This window comes from Carlito syrichta, unplaced genomic scaffold (assembly GCF_000164805.1).
Source record: "Carlito syrichta isolate Samal-C Ts95f unplaced genomic scaffold, Tarsius_syrichta-2.0.1 Scaffold126511, whole genome shotgun sequence".
Classification (NCBI taxonomy): domain Eukaryota; kingdom Metazoa; phylum Chordata; class Mammalia; order Primates; family Tarsiidae; genus Carlito; species Carlito syrichta.
The window spans coordinates 197,497-223,360 of NW_007070607.1; the positions used below are offsets into that span (position 1 = coordinate 197,497).

Here is a 25,864-nt window from a genome sequence, read left to right on the forward strand (position 1 = left end):
GATAGTTACAGAATTTAAAAAACAGCTAATAAGTCAACTGGTATACTGGTCATCTCCTGTGACAGATTTACTACTTCACACATTCCTGTATTGCAGTGGCACCTTGGTTTTTAAAATGATAGCTACAAAGGGGATTGAGTTTGTTGAGGTTAACTTTTAGGGGATAACAAATATAGAAGAAATATAAAAGATAGCAATCATCAAATGGTTTACAGTTTCTGTGAATTCTATTCATAAAGATGTTAAGTGCTATGAGACTTTCATTCGCCAATTGTTTTTTGCTGTCTAGATATTCAGTCTTCTCTTAATTTAATAAGGAGTTAAAATTTATCACAGTGTTTAAAACTATAGATAAACTGGTTTCTAGATTATTTGAAAAAATTTTGAAATATAAAATAAACTTAAGTATTTAATATTTAGTGGAATTCTAGTAGACTAAAATTATGATTATTCTTAATGTATCAATAAATACTAGATAATGTGGTATACTGGAAAGACAGTAGGCTTTAGGGTCAGGCTAGCATTCCCTCTTACTAGCTAGGCCACCTTGGAAAATGTATTTACCCTCTTCTTCAACAAAATGTTCTTTATATCACTTAACTGTAGAGTCATGGGGATTACACAGGATTCTAACTGTAACTGAATGTGTTCTATGTCTTAGACAAAGGGTTAGCCTGCATTTCCTATAAAGGGCCCGATAATAAATACATTAGGCTTTGTAGGTCTGTGGTCTCTGTCACAACTATTCAGCTTAGCTGTTACAGCATAAAAACAGTCATAGACGATACATAAATGAATGAGCATGGCTGTGTGCTAATAAAACTATATTGACAGATGCTGAAATTTTATTCTTATTTTTTACATGTCACAAAAAAGGCTTCTGATTTTTTTCAATTGTTTAAAATGTAAAAAATCATTCTTAGCTTATACAGAAACAGGTGGCAGACCAGATTTGGCCTCTGGGCCATACATAGTTGTCAGTCCTAGACTTAAGACACATAATCCTTGCAACACTCTGTAAGATGGTGATATTATATCTTTATTTTGTAGATGAGGGAAAGAGATATGAAGTTGTTAGGTGACTGTCTCAGAGTCCCACAGCTAGTAGGTGTTATAAACATTAAAAACAACTAGTATAGAACTAGTATAGAACCTTACATGTGGTCCACAGAGTCAACTGAAATAATAGACATTTTTGCAACACTCTATCCACATATTCCACAGGGATTTATTGGACTATGAGGCTGATACAGTGATAGACCCATTAAAAAGAACCTTACAGAGTTTTATTGTAAGCAGGTACTTGTTGATTGCCTTTAATGTTTAAAACAGTGGCTTTGTTGAAACACAGGAAAAAATCAGTATCTTTGTTTTATACAGCCCCACCCCCCCAAAAGTACTTCAGATACTTTTTTTCATTCATTCATGAAACATCCCTTTGTGAGAGGGTAAGAATGAAATTCCTTATGTTTGGGGAAACTGAGGCTGTTAACTTGAGGATGTTATATGACTTTGACTAAGGCCTTCATAGTTACTTCAGAACCAGAACTTAAATTTCCAACATTCCTTCCTAACCTAAATGCTCAGTGGAAATGGAGAAATAATACACAAAATATAGTTCTGAGACTTTCTAACTTCATCTTGATACAAATGATCTAAGACAACAATATTTCAGTAAGGATTTTCAGAGTAATTTCCTGTCTTGCAAGTAACACAGCTAGAGTAAAGACATACACCAATCTAAATTATAAACATCATAAAAATGTTAAAATCACTTTTTTTCTTAAAAACAAACGTGAATTTGCTCTTTGCCTAAAATTAGAAGCATGCTGGCATTTGCCACTTTTTTTAAAAAGGAAGAAAGTTGAACTTATTTCAAATATGAGAGTGAGATGCCTAAATATGTTGAGAATATTTGCCAGTTACAAAATCTTATAAAAGTTTATTTTCCTAATATTCTCTTAAATTAGGGAGGGGGCAGTTTTAAAAAAATAACAGAAGGCAAAAGTGTTTCAGAATGAGAATATCCAAGCCTGAACTGACCTCTAAAAGCAAGCTTCCGCTACTTGAGCATTGCTTTATTGTTTCAGATCAAAATGCATGATCCATGTACGCTAATCATTGTTTAATTTTGCTCAGCACTTTCTACAGGAAATGAGCAATTTTCTACAGCTCTTAATTAATTTTTAAAAATCTATGGCTCACATTTTAAAGACTGCATTCCACTAGATCTTACAAGCCATTTTTCAGTTTTTTTTCAGATATTGGGAAAATATTGCTATCGATATAAATTCTCATGGTAAAGGATATGTAGTTCTCTACTGTACTGGATAAATCACCAGGTTTATCTGATACTACATCTTAACACCAGAAACAATGCCCCCCACCCCACCAAAACACACACACACACAAACCCTCAGTATCCCCATTTGTTTGAATTAAAAGTTTTGAGAAGAGTACCATTATTGTAGTGTGTAAGTCTGTAATCACACATTATTATACAAACATTAAAGTACATATATAGTTACAGTGCTACTGTCCATAGAGAGCTGGTATGTCTCCTCAATAGTACTGGTGACATATTTTTCTACCCTACAAACCTCCCCCCATTCTCAAACCCTTTTAATTTATAGTTTATAATATTTTGTTCTAGATTTATTATTCATATCATCACACATTATCAGCCCTTGAGTTTATCTTGTAAGCATGTCTGGTGACTTATAACACATTATTTACTTACTGGGCTTATTTAACTTCTTGTTTTCTCCTCAATGAAGAAATTGAAATGACTTGAAGCTTTTTAACTTCATGACCAAAAATATTGTTTTAAATAAAGAAACACACATAAGAAGAATCCTTGGTAACAACTATTTTATAAATAGGTAACTGTATTTTTCTTCATGTCCAGAAGCTTACTGAGTAAAATTCGGGTATATTCCTCCAAAACCCACAAATTCGGAAATTTTCGAATGCCAGGTTTCCATTTGTATTAACATGGGCAAGATAATGAAGGCACAGGCTCACTTTGTATCAATAGAGGACATCAAACACAGTCATGAGGCACTAATGACAAGCATAGTCAGTCACAAAAAAGCAAGTGTTCAAAGTCTTCGTAACTTTTCTCCCTTTAACATTTGGCAAAATTCAGTCTAGATATTTTAATACCTCAGAAAGAAAAAATAAATAAGAGATACGACATTAAAATGTCAGATTACCTATAACTAATCTTTACAAATGTAAGAAAAGGGATAAGAGGAGAGAAAGGGAACACAGATTTCCTATATTCTTTGATTATCCTTCCTTTCTGAGGGTCTCAGATGTCTTTACACATCTGTAGAAATGCCAGCTATACCTGAAGATGTAAGAGATTTTTTGTAGTTGCTGACATGGTCCCTCAACACTTAAAAGTTTGCCACAAAAACAAGACTAGCTTGGTTTCTGCTTTTTAGTCCTTTGTTAAAAACCACAAATCAGATTTGGTTATTTTAAAATGATCTTAAAACACTTAAAATAAAGGAAAAAATATATTCTATCTTCCCAAAAAGAAATAGATTACATATTTAGACTTCAATGGCAAATAAATACATCTTTAAAGCCAAGCAAGTTCCTCTTTATCTATACAGACTAAGAAAACAGTTATTTCTTTATTGCTGATGGCCACATCACTCAAAGAACAATCAAGACTAGTTTCACACTTTCAGGAAACTTTTTCCATGACATAATAGAAAAGATAAGGGTTTAACTAAAGTCTGAGCAGGCAGACTAGACCTGCATTTGCAACATCCCTATCACAAACATGACGAACAAAACAGCTGACTCTGTTAACATCATAACCACTGTCTATGTAATACATAACTCTTGCTTTCTGTGGGTTAATAGCACCCATTGCAAAACTAGAGATGGCAGTCAATGGAGCATGCCACTTTACAAGTAAGCCTAGGTCTACAACTGCAGGAATAACATGGAAATGTTTCAGTTTATCCAGAGTACTTAAATATATTTCTTAATTTTTTTCTTAGGAAATTAATTTTGATAGTATTTCCCAAGTCCTTAAACTAAAGATACCTTGATAATTTATTTTTACATCAAAATCTACCAGTTAAAAAAGCTCTCCACGTATTAGGAATAAGGGAGCTGATACAGCATGTATTAAGAATTAATTGTTAATATTTTCAGTGAGTTATGGTGAACTGTTTTTGCATGCTTGAAAAATTAATTATAAAGAAAAAATAATATTTATAGGAGAATCTTAATAATTTGGTGTTTTTTATTTTCCTTTTGCTTTAAAAACAACCCCTAATAGTTATCTCACAACACTGTGTGTGTGTGTGTGAAGTTCATTTCCATGCTTATTACATAAATATAACTATCAGTCTATCAGTGTCAGCTGATATATATCCAATTAATTCACTGCAGGAGGAAAAATAAAACAAAAATCTAAAGTAATCATTAAAGCTTACAGTTCAATTTTTTTCCTTTTTTCTTTTCTTTTTTTTTTTTTTTTTTTGCTTGTTTGAAACTTTTTGTGTGTGTGTGCTGTTGCAAGCGATTCCTAGATTAATGGCCTCCAAGTAGATTTGAAAGGAAGCCTGAAGACTTTTTACTTTGTTGTGCTTCTGCTTCCTGATCTTGTGTAAGTCCCAATTCACTCTCAATTTGATCCAGCTCTGACTGGTCAAGTAGTTCAAAGTCATCACCTTCTTCTGTGTCTGTATCCTCTCCTGGGCTGGGTGCAGCCTGAGAAAGTGCTTGCTGCACACCCTCCAACTGGTCTTTGATGGCAGCAGTCACTGCAGCTGTGATGACATCCCCAGCCAGGTTGCTCATCAAGTGAAAGGTTTGGTCACTGTTCAGAGGAAGGGTGAGACCAGCTGCTGATTGCCTCTCTTTGCACGGTCTGCGATCGCTGTCTAACTGCTCCTTCTTTCTCTTGAGCTCAGGAGGCAAGCCAAGGCTTAATTCATCTTCCTCATTTGTTCCCATGCCATTTTCTAGAGATGGAAAATCTGGAAGATCTCGAGAGAAAACTTCCTCACTGGGTCGGTCAAGATCTGTGAAGTACATAATAACAGAACTTCATGCTTAAGCACCATAACATGTTTGAAATAAAAGAGCTGTCTAAAAGATATCTGACTTAAATCTGACCCCTCTGGGTAACCTTGGCATTCATTAGCCTCCTGAGTCAGCCTGAATCAATTTAACCACATACTGGAGACCCCGCCCAATTCTATGACACTCTCTCCACAAGTACACATCGCTCCTAGAGCTCTAGCTATCCTCTTAAGCACAAAATTATGTAGATCATGACTTAAATTCAACCTTGCCTGATATTAGCTGGAGGCTCTGACTAAAGTTTAAGTGTTCACCATAAAAGTTCTATCCTTCTTAAGTATCTTAAGCCAATGGGGATATATATAATATTGAAATAAAACAAATATTTCTTTTTTTTTTTTTTGAGTTGGAGTCTCACTCTGTCGCCCAGACTGGAGTGCAGTGGCCGCTCCCAGCCACCGCAGCCTCGACCTGCTGGGCTCCAGCGTTTCAATTGGAAGTTTTTATGAGTTTTGGTATATCAAATAGAGAATATTATTGAACCTCAACATTTTCATACGAGGAAACCTGTGTTTGTTGAAAGCAAAGAAGATAAAATTCTGTTCCTTCTGTTCTGTAATCAACCCAAGAGCTTATGGAAACATTTGGCTCTTTATAAATTTAGCTGAATTGATCATACCAAGATTCAGGACATTTTTGAAAGCAATGTCAGATTCAGAGCCTGACTCATTTGTTTTTACTTTTCATAAAAAATCTTTTAGCAAAACAGCTAATTCCTTGCAACAATGACTTGGTCTCCAATTAAAGAAAACCCTTGTATGTGGGTTGGATTATTACTGTCCCTTTTGTTGTATAAATCTGAAATGGGATGCTTTAAGAACAAAGTATTTGTTATCTCAGTCTTTAAAATATGATCTCAATTGTAGATACTTAGAGCTTGAGTGAGCTTCAGTGATCCTCTTGTTTCAATACACTTTAAAGATGAGGAAATTGAGGTCCACAAAAATGATGTCACAAGGTCCTACTAGCTCGTGACAAAGGCAAGACTCCACTTGGGTCTCTCCAAACCCATTTTCTTTTAAACACTGCACAGCCTCCCTCGCTCCTTTGCTATGGGGTGGGGGGAAATGTGTGTTCTTGGAAAATAAGCATAAGACAGCTTATCTGTCCTCCTCCTTTATAATCTGCTCATGTGTTCAGTATATGGCTGAGATCACTTAATACAGTGAGACTAGCAAACTGCATTATTATACAAGTGTTGTGTCTCAGTTTAGGTTATAGATGGAATTTGTGTTAGTCAACAATATTATGCTCTCTTTTTAACAAGCTTTTTAAACTTTAGAGTCAGGTTAGAGAACTTGCCCTCCATACCTCAGTCTTTTTTTTTTTTTATTTAATTTTATTATTATTATTATTTGGGTGGGAGTCTCACTCTGTTGCCCAGGCTGGAGTGCAGTGGCACATTCACAGTCACCCCAGCGTCTGGGCTCTGGCAGTCCTTCCACCTCGGCTGGAACTATAGGGATACACTACCACACCTGGCTAAATTTTTATTTATTGTAGAGACGAGCATACCTCAGTCTTTTTTTAATAAAGACTAGGCCTGAATTATTGCTATAAGCAATTATTACTATAAACAATGGTGCCAGACATTTCAGAAAGGTTTTTTTTTTTTTAATTTCGTTTTTTCTTTTCAAAATAAAGGCAGATTTGGACATTGAGTTAGATTTTTTTTTCTCAGACTTAAATAAGTAACAGCTTTCACACCAGTTAGCACTCATTCTCCAGTCCCTCTGTCCCCCATCCCCTAGCAAGGACTAACCTATTGTCCCTTTATATGGACTTGCCTATTCTGGACATTGCGTATAAATTGAATTATGTAATGTGTGGACTCCTGTGTCTGGGCTAGCTTAATTAGCATATTTTCAAGGCTCACCATGTTACAGCAAGTATCAGTACTTCACTTGTTTTTATAGCCAAGTAATATTCCACTGTACAGATATACCACATTTTATCCATTCAGCAGCTGGCAAAAGTTAAGTATTGCATGCACTCATAATAATAAAAATAAGAGTACCCAGAAATAAGAGCATACCATCAGAAGTGTCTGTCTGTGGAGTGTATCCTTCTGAAAGATTGAAGGTCCCATTATCAGTCCAGGATACTTCAGAGACGTCTGTGTCAGACACAGATAACTCTTTGGCAGCAACCGTGAGGCTAATCTGTGTTAATATAAATATCAGTGGCACATTTTAAACTGCTGAGGGAAATCTTTTGAAAAATCTATACTAACCCACAAAACGTCAGAATAATAAAAGCCAAATGAGTATTTTTCCTTTTGAAACCAATCATCTTAAAGATATAGGAGTCTGTTAGGAAAATCATTCAGCTTTAGTACATGTAAATACATTTACAGTCAAACCACACAGGAACAAATTGAAAACTAAAAAAAATAATAATAATACCTTAGGACAAAGAGCTGAAAAGTCTAATTCACTGTCATCTTTGTGACTTTTTTCTTTATCTGCTTCTGTGGAGGAAAACAAAGAAGCTTTCAGTTTTCCTGGACAGCTTGGACATAGAATATTTATTTTATTATATATTCCTGCCTCATACTCCTTATATTCTCCAGTACCTCCAAATAATGAAATGTTTGCACATAACAGGCTTCACATGTTTGCAAAGGAAACAGTCCACATTAGTAGTTCTCTTAGTGTGGTCCCTGTACCAGTGGCAGCAGCATCCTTGGGAACTTCACAGAAATGCAAATTCTCAGGCTCTACCATAGAACAACTGAATCAGAAACTCTGGGGTGGGGCCCAGCAGTCTGCTTTAATAAGTCATCTGGTGACCGATGCATTCTAGTTTGAGACCCCATGAGGTCATGTCAGCTTGGACATAGCATATTTATTTTATATTCCTGCCCCACACTCCTTATATTCTCCAGTACCTCCATATAATTAAGTGTTTGCACATAACAGGCTTCACATATTTGCAAAGGAAATAGTCCATATTAGTAGTCTCTTAGTGTGGTCCTTGTACCAGCAGCAGCAACATCCCTGGGAACGTCAAAGAAATGTAAATTCTCAGGCCCTACCCTAGAACAACTGAATCAGAAACTCTGGGGTGGGGTCCAGCAATCTGCTTTAATAAGCCATCTGGTTGACTGACGTAGTCTAGTTTGGAAACCCATAAGGTCATGAGCCAAGTTAAAAAATTTAAAAATGAGCATATTAGTTTTTCCTGTATTTTCTTTTCCTGCTATTTTATCAATTCCCCTCCTACAATGGCTCCCACGGTCTTAGCACTACCTGTGTCAATTTTTTTTTTTTGCAGTAGTTCAACCCAAAATAAAACAAAGTTCAGTAAATTATCAATAGCAACATGTGGAGTTTTGAAGCCTTTTCTCCCTCCTCTGACAATTTGGATTAAAGTAAATTTATTTAATTGTATATCTGAGAAAATAATGAAGGCCTAAACAGGAAAAGTCTACACACACACACACATACACACACACACACACTGGTGGGGGGGATCAGTTTCTATAATATTTAGTAAAGACTAAACGTACCCTGAAATGTATTAAAGGCAATTTCATTAAAACAGCCTGCTAATGTCTTATTTCATCATAGAATCTAAAATTCAAACTTTACCTACCAGATCTCTCATGTTTCTTCTGATTAATATATTCTCCAATTCCAAAGTCTAGTTTGAGCAGGATTGACTTGATTTTGCTGTATATTTTTTGTCCGATATCATTACATTTAAACAATGGACACAAAAACGCACACAGTACTGAAATAAAAGAAGAGAAGGTAAGTAAACGCTCTTCCTTTCAAAAGGCTACAGATGGCTTAGACTTTCTTAAAATACAAGTTTCCTTACTGAAAAATTGAAGGTTCTTTTGTTTAGAGAAATGCCTCCATTAAATAAGTTTATAATGTCTATTCTTCTGTAATATAAACATTTTTCGGACACACATACACACACAATGTTCAAAATCACTGTTTTCAGACTTGCAATTAGATAACTCCCTCCACTCAGCCCTTTGACCTTCAAAACCTGTAGAAAGATATTACATGCTTTCCACACAACAGGCCTGGGTTAAAATTTCAACTCCATTTATTAAATGCCACTTTACCCTGGGAAAGTTATTATCTACTAACCGCTTAGTAATACCAGGATAATAACATTTCTTGGGGTTGTTGTGAAGTTAAAATGAGATCAGTGCAAATCATCTGACTAATGCCTTGCCCAAATTAGACTCTCATTCCCCAGCCCTCTTCTTTGAAAACAAAAGGAGATCGAGAGGTTGATGCTATATTATTGTAAATGAGATTCTGAGGATAACAGATTTGAGTTCTGATCATTTGTCGTTTGTATTATGCATCAGAAGTACAAAAAGAAACAAAGGTTGCCACACTGTATGTGTTGTATTCCTAATGTGTATTTCTTTTTTTTTTTGAGTGGGAGTCTCACGCTGTCGCTCAGGCTGGAGTGCACTGGCAGACTCACGGCCACCCCAGTGTTGACCTGCTGGGCTCCAGCGATCCTTCCGCCTCAGCCTTCCAAGTAGCCGGAACCATAGGTGTATGCTATCAGGCCCGGCTAATTTTTTTTTAATTTATTGTAGATACGAGGTCTCAGGCTGGTCTCAAACCCATGGGCTCAAGCAATCCACTCGCCTCGGCCTCCCAAAGTGCTGGGATTACAGGCTTGAGCCACCATACCCGGCCTAATGCGTACTCCCTGCTGTTAGGAAATATCCCCTATTACCTTTAAAACAGGAGTAACAAATGCAAATATCTCTATATGCCAAGGAATTATATGTAAATGTTTAAAGCCAATGTAGGAAACATGAGGGTTAGGTAAGTAGAGAGTGCCTGCCCTGTCAAAAGGTGGCAATGCCAGATTTTCAAATTCTTCAGGAGAAGCAGAATATCTACATTTATAATATTTTTTAATTATAGTTGATGCACAATAAATTGCACATTTTGAAGTGTACCATTTGATAAGTTTTGACATAGGCATACAGCTAAGAAGCCATCACCACAGTCAAGACAGTAAACATGTCTACCACCCCCAAAAGTTTTCCGTGCCTTTTTAATTCTTCCCTCCGACTTCCTTCCTCCTCTCCTTGCCCTTACTCATCTCATCCCTGGGTAACCACTGATCTGCTTTGTCACTAAATATTAGTTTGAAATTTTTAGTATTATATAGAAATAGAATCATACAATCATACAGACTATAATATTTTATCTGGCTACTTCTACACACCCAATTATTTTGAAATGTATCCATAGTGTTGCATGTATCAATTTTTAATGCTGAGTAGTAACCCATTATATGACTATATCACAGTTTGTTTTTCATTTCATCTGTTGATAGATATATGGGTTGTATTTAGCTTTTGGCTACTACAAATAAATTTGCCATGAACATTTGTGTACAAGTCTTTGTGCTTTCATTTCTCTTGGGTAAATACCTAGCTATGGGATGGGTGGATCATAAAGTAGTTCTTTAGAAACTGTCCAACTTCTCCAAAGTGATTTTACCAGGCTACTTACACACCAACAGTATGGGAAAACTCCAGTTGTTCTATATCCTTCCTAATACTTGATATGATCAGTATTTTTAAATTTTAGCCATTCTGGTGGGGGTGCAATGATATCTCATTGTGGTTTAAATAGTTTTTGAGCCACAGAACATGTACAAAGGCAAAGGTGTTGGTGTATTTTGGGGGAGTGGGGCACTCAGCTTTTTAGTTTTATTGACAAAATTGGACAAAATTATTCACTCACAATCCTGCCTTTTGCAGCTATCCTTCCTACTTTAAAATATAGACATGTCTCTATGAAAAAGGAAAAACTTTGTACAGCAGAAGTTTAAAGAATAATCAATTTGTATTATAATGAAGAATGCTCCCTCCTTTTCCAAACTGTAAAAGGTTCGTTGACCATAAAATGACACCACATGCCTCACATAAATTAGCCAAATGTTCTACTATACTTACACATTAGATAGCTGAGTATAACCCCAGGAATGTAACTTCCCAAGATCATAAAAAATGTGCACACACTGCAGACCAGGAGACAAAACTAGAAAGAGTAGAAACAACATGGGACAATTATGCATAATACCAAGACATTTTGGCGCACAGGATACACACACAATCCTACATATGCAACCTATCAGGTTATGGCAAATGTTTTTCAAGCAGCATTCTTTTGCACTTAGGGCTGACTAGTGACTGCTGCATTCAACCAGCTTTTGTCTACTTCAACATTTAATAATCATTTTGAGGGCAAAGAAGCTAATTTCTAGCACTGACATGACAACTCCCATCACTCATGCCTACGGCTATATTGCTGCCAGGTATAAGAGTGCTGAAGAATAGTATATCCGCAGAAACTTCTTTTACTCAGCATCATTTTATGAAACTAATGCAGCCAGTTAATTAAAGCTGTAAGTTCAAACTAATCACTATAAGTCCACTGAAATCCATAAAAACACAGCAAAACATATTACAGAAGTTAGAGGCATCTACAGAAATCTGATATAATTTACACAGCTGGTAGGTTGGTGGGATAAACCTATGGCCATTACTATCCCCTTTCCTAATCACATCTATCCCTTGAATTGAGCCCACTTCTAGGTCACCTAGAAAACAATTACAATAGAAGTGAAACTACAATGAAACCCGACTATTTTCCTTCTCCATGTCATTTATAGTTTAAAAAATCTTGGTTGTTTTAAGAAATTTGGAAAAAGTCTACAGAAAATGTCCTTAATTCCCATTAGAAACCTCAACCTAAAAAAATCTTCCCCATAAAGTCTTCACCTGATTTCCACCTTCCAGAATGACAAAAGTAGACAGAAGAATAGAGGAACTTGTGGAACAAAATTAAGAGCTGTTTCTGAATTTCAAGAGCAAAGGGCCCTTGAAAGAATTTGGAATTTTAGAAATGAAATGGAAAAGGAAAGGCCATAAAAGAAACAAATAAGACAATAAAAGTATTACTATATCTAGAACTTAGTTTTACCAAAGGACTTCTTATCCCCTATATTTGCACATCATTGTAAGCTAATTTACTTGGGACACATGAATGTAACCCAATGCAAAAGTTTGAGGTTGAAAATCTTCCAAAAATATGTTTCATCACTTCAGTAAAACAGGCATCAACAATACATTATGCCCCCCACCCATATGGATATCTAATCTAAAAATTACCTTAGGTGATTTTAAAAAATCTATCCAAGTACAACACTGCCACTTTAATATGCTCAAAATGTCTCCCAATAGAGTTCTATTATACAATACTACTGAAGTTATGAGATTGCCCGTACATGGTACAATGGGAGGTTTTCATTTAATTTTTATTTAAAATATCTTTTAACATAGAGCAAGGGTCTCGCTATGTTGGCCAGGCTGATCTTCGACTCCTGGCCTCCAGTGATCCTTCCACCTCAGCCTTGCAAAGTGCTGGGATTACAGGTGTGAACCACTATGCCCAGTCCCATGAGAGGAATTTTAAATGCTGACATTCCTAGCCCTTCATGCCAACCACAGGTAGATAGTCAAAGATAAAAGCAACACTAATACAGACAAGGTCTGTTGATGATTTTGTACCTCATCCAAGCTAGCAAGATAACTGGTCAGAATTAAAGCTGCCTCTACACATAATAAATAAGAAATCATGCAAGAGTGTCCACTTCCTCACACAATCCCTTTCCAACCACTTAAGACATTTCCCCTCATGGGTTTTTATCTTAATTGGAAAAGTACTCATTTTGTTTATATAATCACTATATATGAATGTTTTTGCCAAAAGACTTTTTTTTCTGAAATAAATCAGATAAGAACTCCACTTTTTTTAGACTGAAAGTGAGACTCTAGTATCTCCAAAAGTACCCTCAAAGAACCATGTTCATTTCATCTCCCTCTGACCTCAGCACCAGGCTAAAATGATAACCGGCATTCTTTTTTCCCCCCAGGGGACAGTGTGAATGTAGTCCCCCAATACCATGAATATTGCAGTCGAATTTTCTGCATTTGGGGAAATCGCAGGGGTCAGCACACCTGGAGTGCAATGGGTGAGCCTCACCCTGGGAAAACCACCTTTGTCATCATGGTGTCTCCTTACCAGGTAAGTATAACTGAAATTCTTAAGACTTTGCTTCTCCTTGGTCTGGCTGATAAGACCAACCACCACTCATTCTAGTTAAAGAGCCAGATAAATCTGTATAAAATATAAAACCACTCCAATTTAAAAATGTGAGGCTGAGGATTCTCTGGTAGTCATACACTAACATTTCTGAACCATGCGGATATCGGCTTTTATGGCATATGCGTGTGTTCCTAGTATATTATATTCAGAATTGGAGAACCCTTATAAGCTGATAAAGGAAGTTCGTTCATTTGTTTCCAAGTACCTCGCATATTTTAAAACACACTCCTGTACTAGAAAACTTGCCTTGCCAGGGCTCTGCTGTTTAAAAAGAGACATTTCTTGAAGAAATATGCTGAAATTCATCCATGATTCTGCAATACAGTGGCTGAGTCTGGGTTTCTCATCTGGTTTGATAACTTCCCAGCTAAAGAGAGAAAAAGACAAAGTAAATGAACTTTAGATGATTCATTCAACATTCATGGCTTCAGCAAATATTATTTATTAAGTATCTACTGTGAGCCACATACTCTAGAAAAGCCCCGTTAATTCAGAGGTGAACTAACCAGGTACCTGTTTCAGAAAGCTCACATGTAAAAAGACAATTAGCAGTATGATTAATTATCCAGTTACAACAAGGGAAATGCCGAGGGAGGCCAGGGTGGGGCTGTGGGACATCTCTTCTGAAGAAGTCATTTAAACTTAGATCTGAAATGGATCAGCCATTAACCACAAGGCTTCCAGACAGAACAATGTATAACCGGCATGTCCAACCCACAGCCCGTGGGCCGCATGAGGCCCAGGACAGCTAGTGATGTGGCCCCACCAAATCTTTTAACATCATGTGTTTTTTAGCGTTTATTCTCTGTCACCCCATGCATAGTTCCATTTTTCAAGTTCACAGTCACACCTTATTCATGACATCGCTTTTTGGCAGCATATATATTTGTCAGCAGCTATTTTCAACTACGTTGCACACAAAGCAAGATTCAAACAAACATTTCTGTCAAGCACCTGAAGAATGCACTAAGAATTGCGACCACTTCCATCGAACCAGACATTGATAGGCCAGTTTTACAAAAACAAAGTCCAATTTTTCACGAACTTTATATTTTTCTCATTTTCTAAACTTCATAATAACAAATACAAAAAAACCCTCTTATTATGTATATACACACTAGCTATATTATATAATTTACGTGCGGCCTAAGACAATTTCTCTTTACTTGATACGGCCCAGGGAAGCCAAAAGGTTGGACACCCCTGATGTACAACGTACGCAAAGGCCCCAGAGTGGGAAGACGCCAAAAGCACTAGTCTACTGAGTCCTATGTGGCTCCAGAAACTGAACCAGGAGAAGAAAAAGACATGAATCTGGGGACGTAGGAGGGAACTCAATCATGTAGGACTTATAGGACTTGTTAGAAACTTGTTAAAGCTTAAGAATTGAGAAACCACAGTACTTTTAAAGAAACCTAGGCATTAAGCATATAATTATTATTAATAATAAACACCAATAATGTGTTTTCAACATACAACATAATTGGTCACCTCTACAGAAAAATGTTAAACTTAACAGAATCTAACAATACCCCCTTATTTTTCTGGAGTACCTTTTCCCAGTCACCATCTAGAATAAGGTGAATATGGCGCATAAGCCAGCCACATGCTGTGTCTCCCTGCCCTCATTTTTCCACAGGAAGCTCAGCAAGCTAAAAACTAGAAACAAGCACTCCAGGAAGAAGACGCAGGTAAATACATGCCATTCACTAACAAAGCTATCAAGCTTAATTCCCACTCTTGCCTGCTGACTCATAAAGCCATACCAGTTCAAACAAGCCCCATTAAGGGTCCTCAAATTCACTTATGTAAGAAATAACTACAAGGGTACCTGCATAATTAACATTTGTATACTTAACCCTGAATTGTACCCCACATCTTTAAAATTAAAATTTTTTTTTAAAAAGGGCACCCCTTCAGGTACCCTCCCACTGTGAGGGCTTTCTGTCCTCTCAATAAATCCTGCTTTCTCCCAAAAAAAGAAGAAAGAAAGAACTAGTGTCTACCATATGGAAGGCCCTGCTATAGAGCTATAGTTACAGCAGTAAACAAATGCAGCAGAGTTTCTAGCAGGAGACAAGAATTGCTAGTGAACTATTATCTGAGCTATGACTAATAGGACATCAGGATGAGGCTGATCTCCAGATTCAATTCCAGTAGCCCTAAAAGAAATCAAAGCTACCTTGACCGTTAGATGCTCAACTACACAGAAACCACGTACATACAAGTTGTTACTTTTTAATATATTCTGAATTGTCAGGCAACTTTTAAATTAATTAAAATTCCTTTTTTAAATATAAATTTTAATCCAAGTTCAAGTGAAGCAATAGCATTTTAAAAGGGGGAGAAGACCAGCCCGGGCAACTTGGCGAGACCTCATCTCTACAACAAGTCAAAAATTAGCCCGGCGTGGTAGCGCGTGCCTGTAGTTCTGGCTACTTGGAAGGCTGAGGCGGAAGGATCGTCAGAGCCCAGCGTGTTGACGCTGGGGTGGTTGTGAGTGTACCACTACACTCCAGCCTGGGCAACAGAGTGAGACTCCAACTCAAAAAAAAGGAGGGGGGGTGGAGAAAAAGATGCCATTCTCCTTCCTCTTTGTTTTATCAGCTTCAGCTAATACTCTGGAGAGTCACTGAGCTACCTGTTATCCAGGCTGATGTTATTTCTCCAGTAGACATTTGCCAAATGACTTTCCGCCTGTCCTAAGAAATGAACTTTTGGGGATGTCTAGCTGTCAGGTTTATGTATTCGTTATCTTTGCCCTCCTCTCGAATCACTGAACAAACCTATTTTCATTGGTAACCAAATCAGGCACCAGATTTGCATATCCCATGAATGATTCCAGACTTATTTGTGCATGGATAAGAAGCCGACATCCATAACAAAATCTTGCCAATATGTCTGCTTAATGGGAAAAGATTTTGCACAGAAGAGCAAAAGCTACATGGCAAAGGAAATACTAAACTGATTATTATTCATCAGTTTAATAACTGATCTCTTCACAGCACAACACAAATTTGCTGCAAATTGGGGTAGACAGGCTAGGCTACTGTTCAGTTTAATGGGGCCCTGAAGATGACAGAAAACATTTTAATTTCTGCTCTCTATGCATATTGAGTAGTTATTTAAGGATTAGTTGAACTGTTTGTCAAATATATATAATTCCAACAAAAATTAATGAAAGACTTATCCTGGGAGGACCAGCTTATTGTTCTTTTAAAGATTAAAAGGAATAAACGAACAGGACATGGAGTGCACACCTGTAATCTCAAGTATTTGGCAGGCTGAGGCAGGAGGACGGCTTGAGCCCAGGAGTTTGAAACCTGCCTGGGCAACATAGCGAGACCTCATCTCTACAAAAATTAAAAAACTTGACAGGCACAGGATCGCCTGAGCCCAGAAGGCCAAGGTTGCCGTGAGCCATGGTTGTGCCACTGCACTCCAACTTGGGTAACAGAGTGAGACCCTGACTCTAAATAAATAAACATAAAAAACAAATGGAATAAATGAACATGTCATATTCTGAAACAGATTTAAAGTATACTTTCATCAGGACAATGAACAAATAAGATGAGTCATGTTCAAGCAATGGAAGAACAAAAAGCAGTGAAAATGAATGATCTCCAATTCTGTGTCTGTGTATGGACTGCACAATCAATACTGAGAAGGAATACACCACAGAAGACATACACAGTATGATTTTATAAAGCTCGGAATCACAGTAGGTGAAACATTATGTAAGCAAGGAAATGATCAAAACAAAATTCAGGGGCTAGATTACCTCATGTGTGGGGCAGAGACAGTGACATGATAACAGTTATGTGGGAACTTATTAGGTTTTTGTCTTAACTTAGGTGATGGGTATGTAAGAATTGACTTCCTACTATTCTGAGAGCTATCACATATATAGGTATATGGATGTGTGTGTGTGTGTGTGTGCGTGTGTGTGTGTATACATATATGTGGCATTTTTTTTAAAAAATACTTTGATACCCAAATGTATACTCATGCTTTTTATTTCATAAATAACATTCTTACACGAGTATATCTCACTTTACATTACATTATCAAAATACCAGTGTTACTAGTTTTTGCCTTAGTTTATTTATGAAATAAGAATAATATTTCTTCTGGCTAAAACCATGATAAATCATTTTTTGAATGAATGGTACTCTGTATAGATACTGGAACTTTGTTCTAATGCTTCATCTAAGATTCATGTCTAGGAAATAATACCATATTTGTATATGCATAGTTTTATTATTATTGTAAGTAAATGCTCTAAAATTGGATAGAAGCCTAAGTCTAGGGTCAATTACCATATACTCAATTACCATCATAGAGATAATGTCAGAGCAAAGACAACATGTAACTTAAGGTGTTTTATAAAAACTGCAGTGAAATAACTAAATCTATTTTCCACAGTGGACTTCAAGTAGATACCATCCACCCACTGATTTATTCAATAAAAAGTTATCAAGTTCCTCCTTTGTATCTTGCATTATATTATATATGTAAAATATGATTATTTCAAAAACTTGAATGCCTGTAGCATTATTCTTTTCTCCATGTCAATAGATAACATACTTGCTGGGAAAAAGAAATAAGAGGATATAACTTGTAACTATATTCCATGGCCATAAGAAAATGCTCTTAATTCTATTCAATTTATCCCCTTTGAAAAGTCTCATGTCACAGTTTTTTGGAACAATAAATTTCATCATTATTTACATTTAAACTAACATAATAGCAAATAATTATTGTAGACATGTGAATTGTTATCATTACAAACAGATATAAGAAATTCATTGTGGAACAACTTGAAAACGTTATCTAACCAAACAGGCTTTGGAAAGAGTAATAATCAACTGAGTAAAAATAAATGTTCCTACTATGCTGAAAAAAATTCAATGGAAATATATATGATTTAATAAGAAAATCTGAACTCAAGAATGAAGAAGAGCTATCACTCCACACTTCTTTAAATGAGACACTGACCCAAAAAAGGTGCTCTCTGGGAGTGTAATAATAGTTTAAAATTGTCTACTGATTAATTCTGAGTACCACAGGAACACACATTTTTATAGTCTTCCAGTGATTCTGTTAATTTATGTCACCACAGTTCAATTTAGCTAATATAAAATTATATAACAATTTTGAATGGGATGGGAAATTTGATGTCACCATTTCAAATTCCCTTGTTTTATAGATGAAGAATGCAAGTTTTCTCAGCTAATTTGGGGCAAAGCCAAGACTCCTGATTTCCAAGACAGTTCTATTCCTTTAAAACATGGGCCCTTTTCAAAGGATGAATAAATTCAGTGACATCCTTTGAGGAGACCATGTTGTAATTCAGAACAAGGAGGAACATTTTCAGTTCCTCCCCATTCCTTCCTAGAATCAGGAGGAATAAGGTGTTACTGACTGATACCAACATGGCATCATGGAGGACCAACCCTTTCCAGGAAAACAGAGCACTTCATGTGCAGAATCTAAGACTCAGTGGAAACTAAGATCCATGCTTGGTGGCTGCTTGACGTCTAATACAGGTGACATCTGCACACACATGCAGAGTTGCTCCATAATGAACCTCTAGGTTTTCCTAGAAAGCTTTATTTGGAAAACACAAAACTAGAGAAAGGATCTCCTGTGAATGCTGGACAAGGCTTGGGGAACAGATCTTTTCCCCGGCCTTCCCACCATCCTTGGCACTAATCAAGTGTGACATAAGGCCCAAGTAACAAAAGAAAGTGGAAACGCCTAAGGCTTCAAAACATTCTGAGCTTTTACCAAGTTCTAAACCAAACAGTACAAGTCTCCTATGACTGAAGCTTGCCTAAGGGAGAAAGTTAGTTACCGGTGGCTTTGTTATTCATTATTCCCACCGTTATTATTTCAGAAAGAATGTGCATAGCCGGGCTCGGTGGCTCAGCCTGTAATTCCGCGCCTTTGGGAGGCCGAGGTGAGTGGATTGTCTGAGCCCGCAGGTTCGAGACCTGCCTGGGCAGGCGAGACCTCATCTCTACCATAAATCAAAAAATGAGCCGGGCGTGGTAGCGCGCACCTGTAGTTCCAGCTACTCAGAAGGCTGGGGTGGATGGATCGCCGGAGCCCAGCAGGTCGAGGCTGCGGTGGCCGGGAGCAGCCACTGCACTCCAGTCTGGGTGACATAGTGAGACTCCAACTCAGAAAAAAAAAAAGAATGTGCACTTTCAGGTTCAAAGGGAAATAAGGTTCTTTGGTTCATCCTTCCATTAGTCCTCTCTCTCCCTCTTTCCAACTTTTCTATTACACTCTTGCCTTCACTAAGGAATGAACCTACTACCATGATCGCCCAGCTGGCTGCCTTGAGCGTTTCCAGGCCTCGGAGCAGGGCACAGCAACCCAGGTGGAACCTGGCGATTCCCTGAGTTAAGAGGGCAGAGCTTGCAGGAGAGAGTGCTGGAATGTAGAATGATGTGGAGGGAGGGAGAAGGGAGGGGAAGAGAGAGAGAGTGAGACAGAGACAGAGACAGAGAGACAGAGACAGACAGAAAGAATTGGAGAGAGAGAACACTGTGGGGAGATACCCCTGGAGTCTCCAGCTGAGGACTGACTGGCACATGTGTGTGAGGAACCCGGAGGCCCGAAAAGAGCCATCAGAAAGGACTAGAAGGAATGGTGTCTTATGCCAGGAATGAGACCTGGTCCCACAACTAGACCGAAAAGCCCCCAAATTCACAGACACTGGTAGAGTTCTCAGAAGGGTCAGCTTCAGTAGCAGAAAATAATCAGTCCTAAACTAACTGGTACTTTGGTCCTAACAAGTCTTAAAAGCAGGCCCTAGAATAATCAAACTATGTTTAAGAAGCTCAACTGTCCTTTATAGGAATACAAAGTGGTGAGTTTTGTTATGAACCAAACAAACTGGGATCTGGATGATTTTACTTATTTTACTTCCATGTGTGATCTTTTAAATTATTGTGTACTTTTTTCCTTTAAAAAATATACTTATCAAAAGTGATGTAGAAATATTGAAAGATTTGCCTTTGTGTGGTTTAATGGTTGCCTAAGTGAAATTCCAATGCACTTTCACTCTAGTTTCAGAATGCAGCACACAGCATTCTCCATTAGGGGGTTCTGTAAGACTGAGAAATATGACACTCGTGTTCTTTAAATAGATTGTAATTCTGTAATACAGAACACATGCTAGCAGCCTATTTCATCTCTTTCACCCAAAGTGTCTTAGAGCACTAGAAAAAATAATGCCGAAACAAATGAATCTTGGCACAGAACAAATAACATCTCCGTATCATTTCACTTCACTTCTGTTCATTTCAATAAACATGCAGTAAGTACACGTTAAATATCTGTCACCATTCCTGGCTCAGGATTTAGAGATGACTAGGCCACATCTCCCAACCATTAAGTTAATTTTTTTTTTTTTTTTTTTTGAGAAAGCAGGATTTATTGAGAGGACAGAAAACCTCCCACAGTGGGAGAGGACCTGAGGGGGTTGCCCCCAATAAGTTAAATTTTACATGTCGCCCAAGAGCGATGAAACACACACACACACCCCTACTCATTATACATGAAACACACCTTTTTAAAATGGCATTTAATTGTATCTAGGGTTATTGGAGAAAAAAAAAATCAAGAATTTGAAAACTAAGTTACAGATTGGATATGTGAAGAAAACTTGTCAAATATAAGGTCTTGTCATTATTGTACATTTTACAGGACAATAAAATATTGTAGCATATGCTAATAAACTTTAAAGTCACAAGAAGTATTTTCACAACTCAAAGTTACTCTTCAGTGCAAAAATTATACCTTTACTATATCAAAGCTCGAATTCTCTCACATGTTTCTTGAGCTTTGGATTTGAGGAGATAATTACCAACAAGAGACAGGCAACCAGGAGTGGATGGCAAAAAGGAAGAAGGGGGAAAAGGAGTATGTGGGGGAGAGAATGTGAGCGAAACCCATTCGAAGGTCTGGCTCGAGTTCTTGGGCCCTGTTAGACCCGGGAGGCGAGGCGCAGGGTCCAGCTACCCCAGGGCAGCCCTACGAAGGCAACCAATTCTCTTTCTGCCTTATGCTGATTGTAACACAAAACAAAGGGTTGCATTTTTCAGTGGAAGCAACAGAAAACAGTGTATTTTAAACGATGGGGCAGACATAACTATAAAAAGAGAGAGAGTAAGATTACACAGATCAGTATGACAGTTTTATTTAGGCAGCAGTTTTTACTAGAAAGGAAGGATGAAAACAGGTTGAATCGTTCGTTATTCAAGTGAAGGCAGTTTACTAACAAGTCAAATAAAGGGGGTTACAGGCATCATGAAAGAACAGCAGCTAATGTTTATGGGGCCAGGCACTGTTCTGCATCTTGCAAACTATCCTTAAAATCAATCTGTGAGTGAGCTACTATGTATGAGGGGGACCCAAAAAACCCGGAATTATTATTTTTGGAGGGTGAGCTCCTCCTAGTACAGGCCTCCCCTGCTAGGTAAGTGTTTTAAGAACTCAGCATCAGTGTACCAAATAGTGGTGTTGTGAGAGGCTGCGTTCAGCTTCAGTGGACATTTTTGGCGATTCTTTCAATGCCTTTGTCCATTTCACGATGGATGATTTATGAGTGCACCTGCCCACACCTCATTGAGTGTTCAGCAGTTTCTGACCAAAACAGCATGACCCCTGTGCTCCACCTCTCCCTATTCACCCGATCTCACTCTGAGCAACTTTTTTTGTTTACCCAGATGAAAAGAGTTCTCAAAGTTCCAGAACGTTTCGCCCACGTGGAAGAGGCAAAACAAAAAATGGCAGAAACACAAAATGACAAGTTCAAAAGCTGTTCTGAGCAGTGGAAAAAGTATCTCAATAGGTGTACTGCAGCAAACGGGAAGTACTTTGAAGGTGAATGAAGTTTAAACATGTAGGAATAAATACACATTTTAATACATAAATTTCGGGATTTGGGGGGTCCTTCTTTGTATTATTCCTGTTTAGCAGATGAGGACATTGAGGCCCAAATCCATTAAACTATCTTGCTCAAGGTCACAGAACGAGCACACAGTAGGGAATGATGCAGGAACCGGGAATGCTCCTGATGTGAGATACTAGAACACTCTCCAGGGATCATTGCAAAGGTGAGCAGGAAAGAGCATGGAGCAGGACCAGGCAGGATTTTGGATCCCTAGATGCCAAGCTACGTAAATAGAAGTCAAAAGAGCTAAAAAGCCACTTTAGTTCCCAGGTGAAACTCCGGACTTAAAGAACTTAGATTCCTATTTTCTCTCTCAGCTCCTTCAGCTGGTTCTAAATGAGTACCCACAAAGTACTGAAGTACCCAGAAAGTACATAAAATGTATCATTGTGAATCCAACTTCCCAAGCCTGAAATACTCCATCCTCGTGTGACAGTCATGATCCTGGTGACCACCTGCTGAGCTCTCGCCATGTGTCAGTCCCTAAGTCAGGCACTCTGCCCATATCGTCTCAATCTCCTCCACCAGATCCTCCTACCCCCGAGTCATGACAACAACCTGCAAGGTGTTGCCATCTCCCTTTTTATTCAAGAGGAAACTGAGGTTCAGAAGGGTTTGAAGCCCCGCAGATCTCCTTGTTACTGACCACCCCGGCAACTTTTGTAGCAATGATCAATTGTAGTTAATTTCTGCTGTCTGTAATATTGACTCCTCATTTGATTTTAAATTCCTTGAAGGAATTCTTGGACACTGCTGTCTTCAGTAGCTAACAGAGCTTGACACTATGAGGCACATGGAAATATTGAATGAATAAATAAATCCAAACAGTTAATATCCAAAGAAGAAAACATCAAAAATAATTAACGGTAGTTATTTGGTGACACCGTGTTTCTTATTCACTTATCTAAATGTTTCTATACATTACATATTGGCAATAATTAGCATGTTTTCCTCTATATGTATAAGTGTGTGTGTGTGTGTGTGACAAAATGTCCTCTTAAAGATTTGGGAACTTGCCAGGTGCAGCGACTCATACCTGCAATCCCAGCACTTTGGGAGGTGGAGACAAGAGGACTGCCTGAGGCCAGGAGTTCAACACCAACCTGGGTAACATAGCAAGACCTCGTCTCCACAGACGCATGCACACGCACACACACACACGCACACACACAAAATTAAAAGAATAAGCTGGGTGTGGTGGTGTGCTCCTATAGTCCCAGCTACTCAGGAGGCTGAGGCAGAAGGCTCACCTGAGCCCAGGAGGCCAAGGCTGCAGTGAGCCATGTTTGTGCCACTGCACTCCAGCCTGGGTGACAGAGTGAGACTCTGACTCAGAAAAAAAAACTGGAAACCAACTATATGGGATAGTTTGGGTTGTGTTTTTTCCTTTCTTGCAAATGGGCAGTTAAACTGCCTTCAAAATTAGGTAATTAGGAAACATGCCTCATACATTCCAAGACTTTCTGGAAGTATGTCACGTGGGGTTCTTTCTGGTAAAACTTAATGCTTGAACTCCCCCATGGGGACCCCTGATCCACACGTAACTCACTGTGGGTCTTGCTCCCATGTGACCCACCTGCATGTGGGGTGGGGAACTGGACCCAGTCCTGCTAAATTTAGTAGCACAGAATGGGAGGATAAATCCCTAACCTTCACGTGTGATAACAGAGAAAAAGGAATCCCTTTTTTGTTGTCTTCCAAGTTTTTGTAGGGCAAATATACCCCACCAGAGAACACTTTCAGATACTGTTGTCTTCTCTCACATACACACACAGACACACACACACACACACACACACACACACACACACACACACACACACACCTTTCTAGTCACAGTTTAGGTTTTTCACATCCGTACAAGTTCACAGTTCAATAACCATTTCCAAAGATGGTTAGATTTCTGTCATAATACCTCCAGAGAATATATATTATTTCACACCATTTATCATTTTATTTTTAATCTATAAGCAACCAAAATTGAAGCCAAACAATATTTTTCAGAAAGTTAGCTATGTCACCATCCCATATTGACACACTTTAAAAAAAAAAGGATTTGTTGTAACATAAGCTGTCACTGTCACCTGGCAACCAGGACACACAGCTGCTGCAACCATCACACCTATAAATAAGCTTTGGCCTGGAGATGGTTCATTCTCAGCAAGTGACTAAGGGTCTCATGCTCTCTACTGGTAGTAGACATCTGTTGATGCTAATTCCTGTCTAATTTTTCTTAGAAAGGTCAGTCCGTATCTGGTTACAGATTTTAACATTTCTAAGGGCAATGTGTTAGAATTTTTTTAATCCTTTGGAGACTCATTGTGTGTGTGTTTGCGTGTGAGTATATGTAAGCTGAGAAACAAAATGAAAACAGGGATATATTTCTCTGCATGAACACTCACAGAATTAGAGCCATGACAAAGCAAATAAGATGTGTCAACTGGAGGATTAAATAAGCAAACACAAGATTAAGAAATTATACGGTGCTCAACTTGAAGCCTTCACGTTCTCAGACCAATTAGCCACGTGGGCAGCCCATCCCAAGGCCTGGGACCAGGAGGCGCCAGGTGAGTGCCTGCTTTGTCTGCTCAGAGGAACTGAGCCCCACCTTCTTTAGGGCAACTCGGTGTTCTATTTGGGGTACTCTCCTTTTATACCGCGTTTGAAGCAAATCTGAGATCAGTTGCTTCCTTGGTGGCTGTCCCTTTTCCCCTTCCATCTCTAAGTAGTCATGGCGATTTCCCCAGGTGGCCACCAATTATCCAATCCACCTAGCTTGTTTTGAAGGCTGACTCCAGACTGTCCGTCTGTCACATTACTCATGTCATTACAGTTTCAAGTTCTATGAACAAGATGCCAATGAGAAGTCATTTTCAGTGTTTTCCATTTTAATTTTTCCATACCTAGACTTTCATAAGCCCCGTGCATGAGCAATGGAAATTCCATTCCTAGCACAGGACAAGCACCTACTTGAGACATGTAGGTTAAACACCTTTTCATTTGTGAGTGCCAAGATTTGCTTTGATCACTATCCCCGAGGAAATAAAAGTGTTCTACTTTTTCCCTGAAGGAAAGATAATGTCAGAAAGTCAAGAAACATTCCCCAAGGAGAACAGAAAATGGTTATGGTGAAGCAAATTTGCTAATTGGGTGATAAATCTTTCCTTACATTCTACTTGGGGTCCACAGTTTCTGGTGGATTACAATCCAAGATGTAATTGGAGTCAAAAGTAAATGTCCCTTCCGTGCTTTTTTTCTTTGGTCTAGTTATATGAAACCTATGACAATACTAAAAATAAGCCAGGCTCAGTGGCTCAGCCTGTAATCCCGTGCCTTTGGGAGGCTGAGGTGAGTGGATTGCCTGAGCCCGCGGGTTCGAGACCTGCCTAGGCAGTGAGACCTCATCTCTACAGTAAATCAAAAAATCAGCTGGGCGTGGTAGCGCATGCCTGTAATTCCGGCTACTTGGAAGGCTGAGGCGGAAGGATCGCTGGAGCCCAGCAGGTCGAGGCTGTGGTGGCCAGGAGTGGCCACTGCACTCCCGGCTGGGCGACAGAGTGAGACTCCAACTCAAAAAAAAAAGACAATACTAAAAATAAATTTCTTATAGTGCAAA

The 25,864-nt window shown here is 38.3% G+C and overlaps 1 protein-coding gene across 2 annotated transcripts in view; it reads right to left on the reverse strand.

Annotated features, from left to right (window-relative positions):
• Positions 1-1,206: 1,206 nt before the first annotated feature.
• Positions 1,207-25,864, reverse strand: part of RETREG1 (reticulophagy regulator 1) — a 109,009-nt gene continuing 84,351 nt past the window's right edge. Inside the window, exons 3-8 of one of the 2 annotated variants that reach the window (XM_008048690.2) lie at positions 13,527-13,647; positions 11,066-11,150; positions 8,710-8,847; positions 7,518-7,582; positions 7,148-7,274; positions 1,207-5,051 (exon numbers count right to left, since the gene is read on the reverse strand). In XM_008048690.2, the coding sequence (XP_008046881.2) occupies positions 4,558-5,051; positions 7,148-7,274; positions 7,518-7,582; positions 8,710-8,847; positions 11,066-11,150; positions 13,527-13,647 (1,030 nt within the window). In that variant the 3' untranslated portion in view covers positions 1,207-4,557. The remainder of the gene's footprint in view (positions 5,052-7,147; positions 7,275-7,517; positions 7,583-8,709; positions 8,848-11,065; positions 11,151-13,526; positions 13,648-25,864) is intronic. The other variant, XM_021707854.1, reaches the window with a different exon arrangement.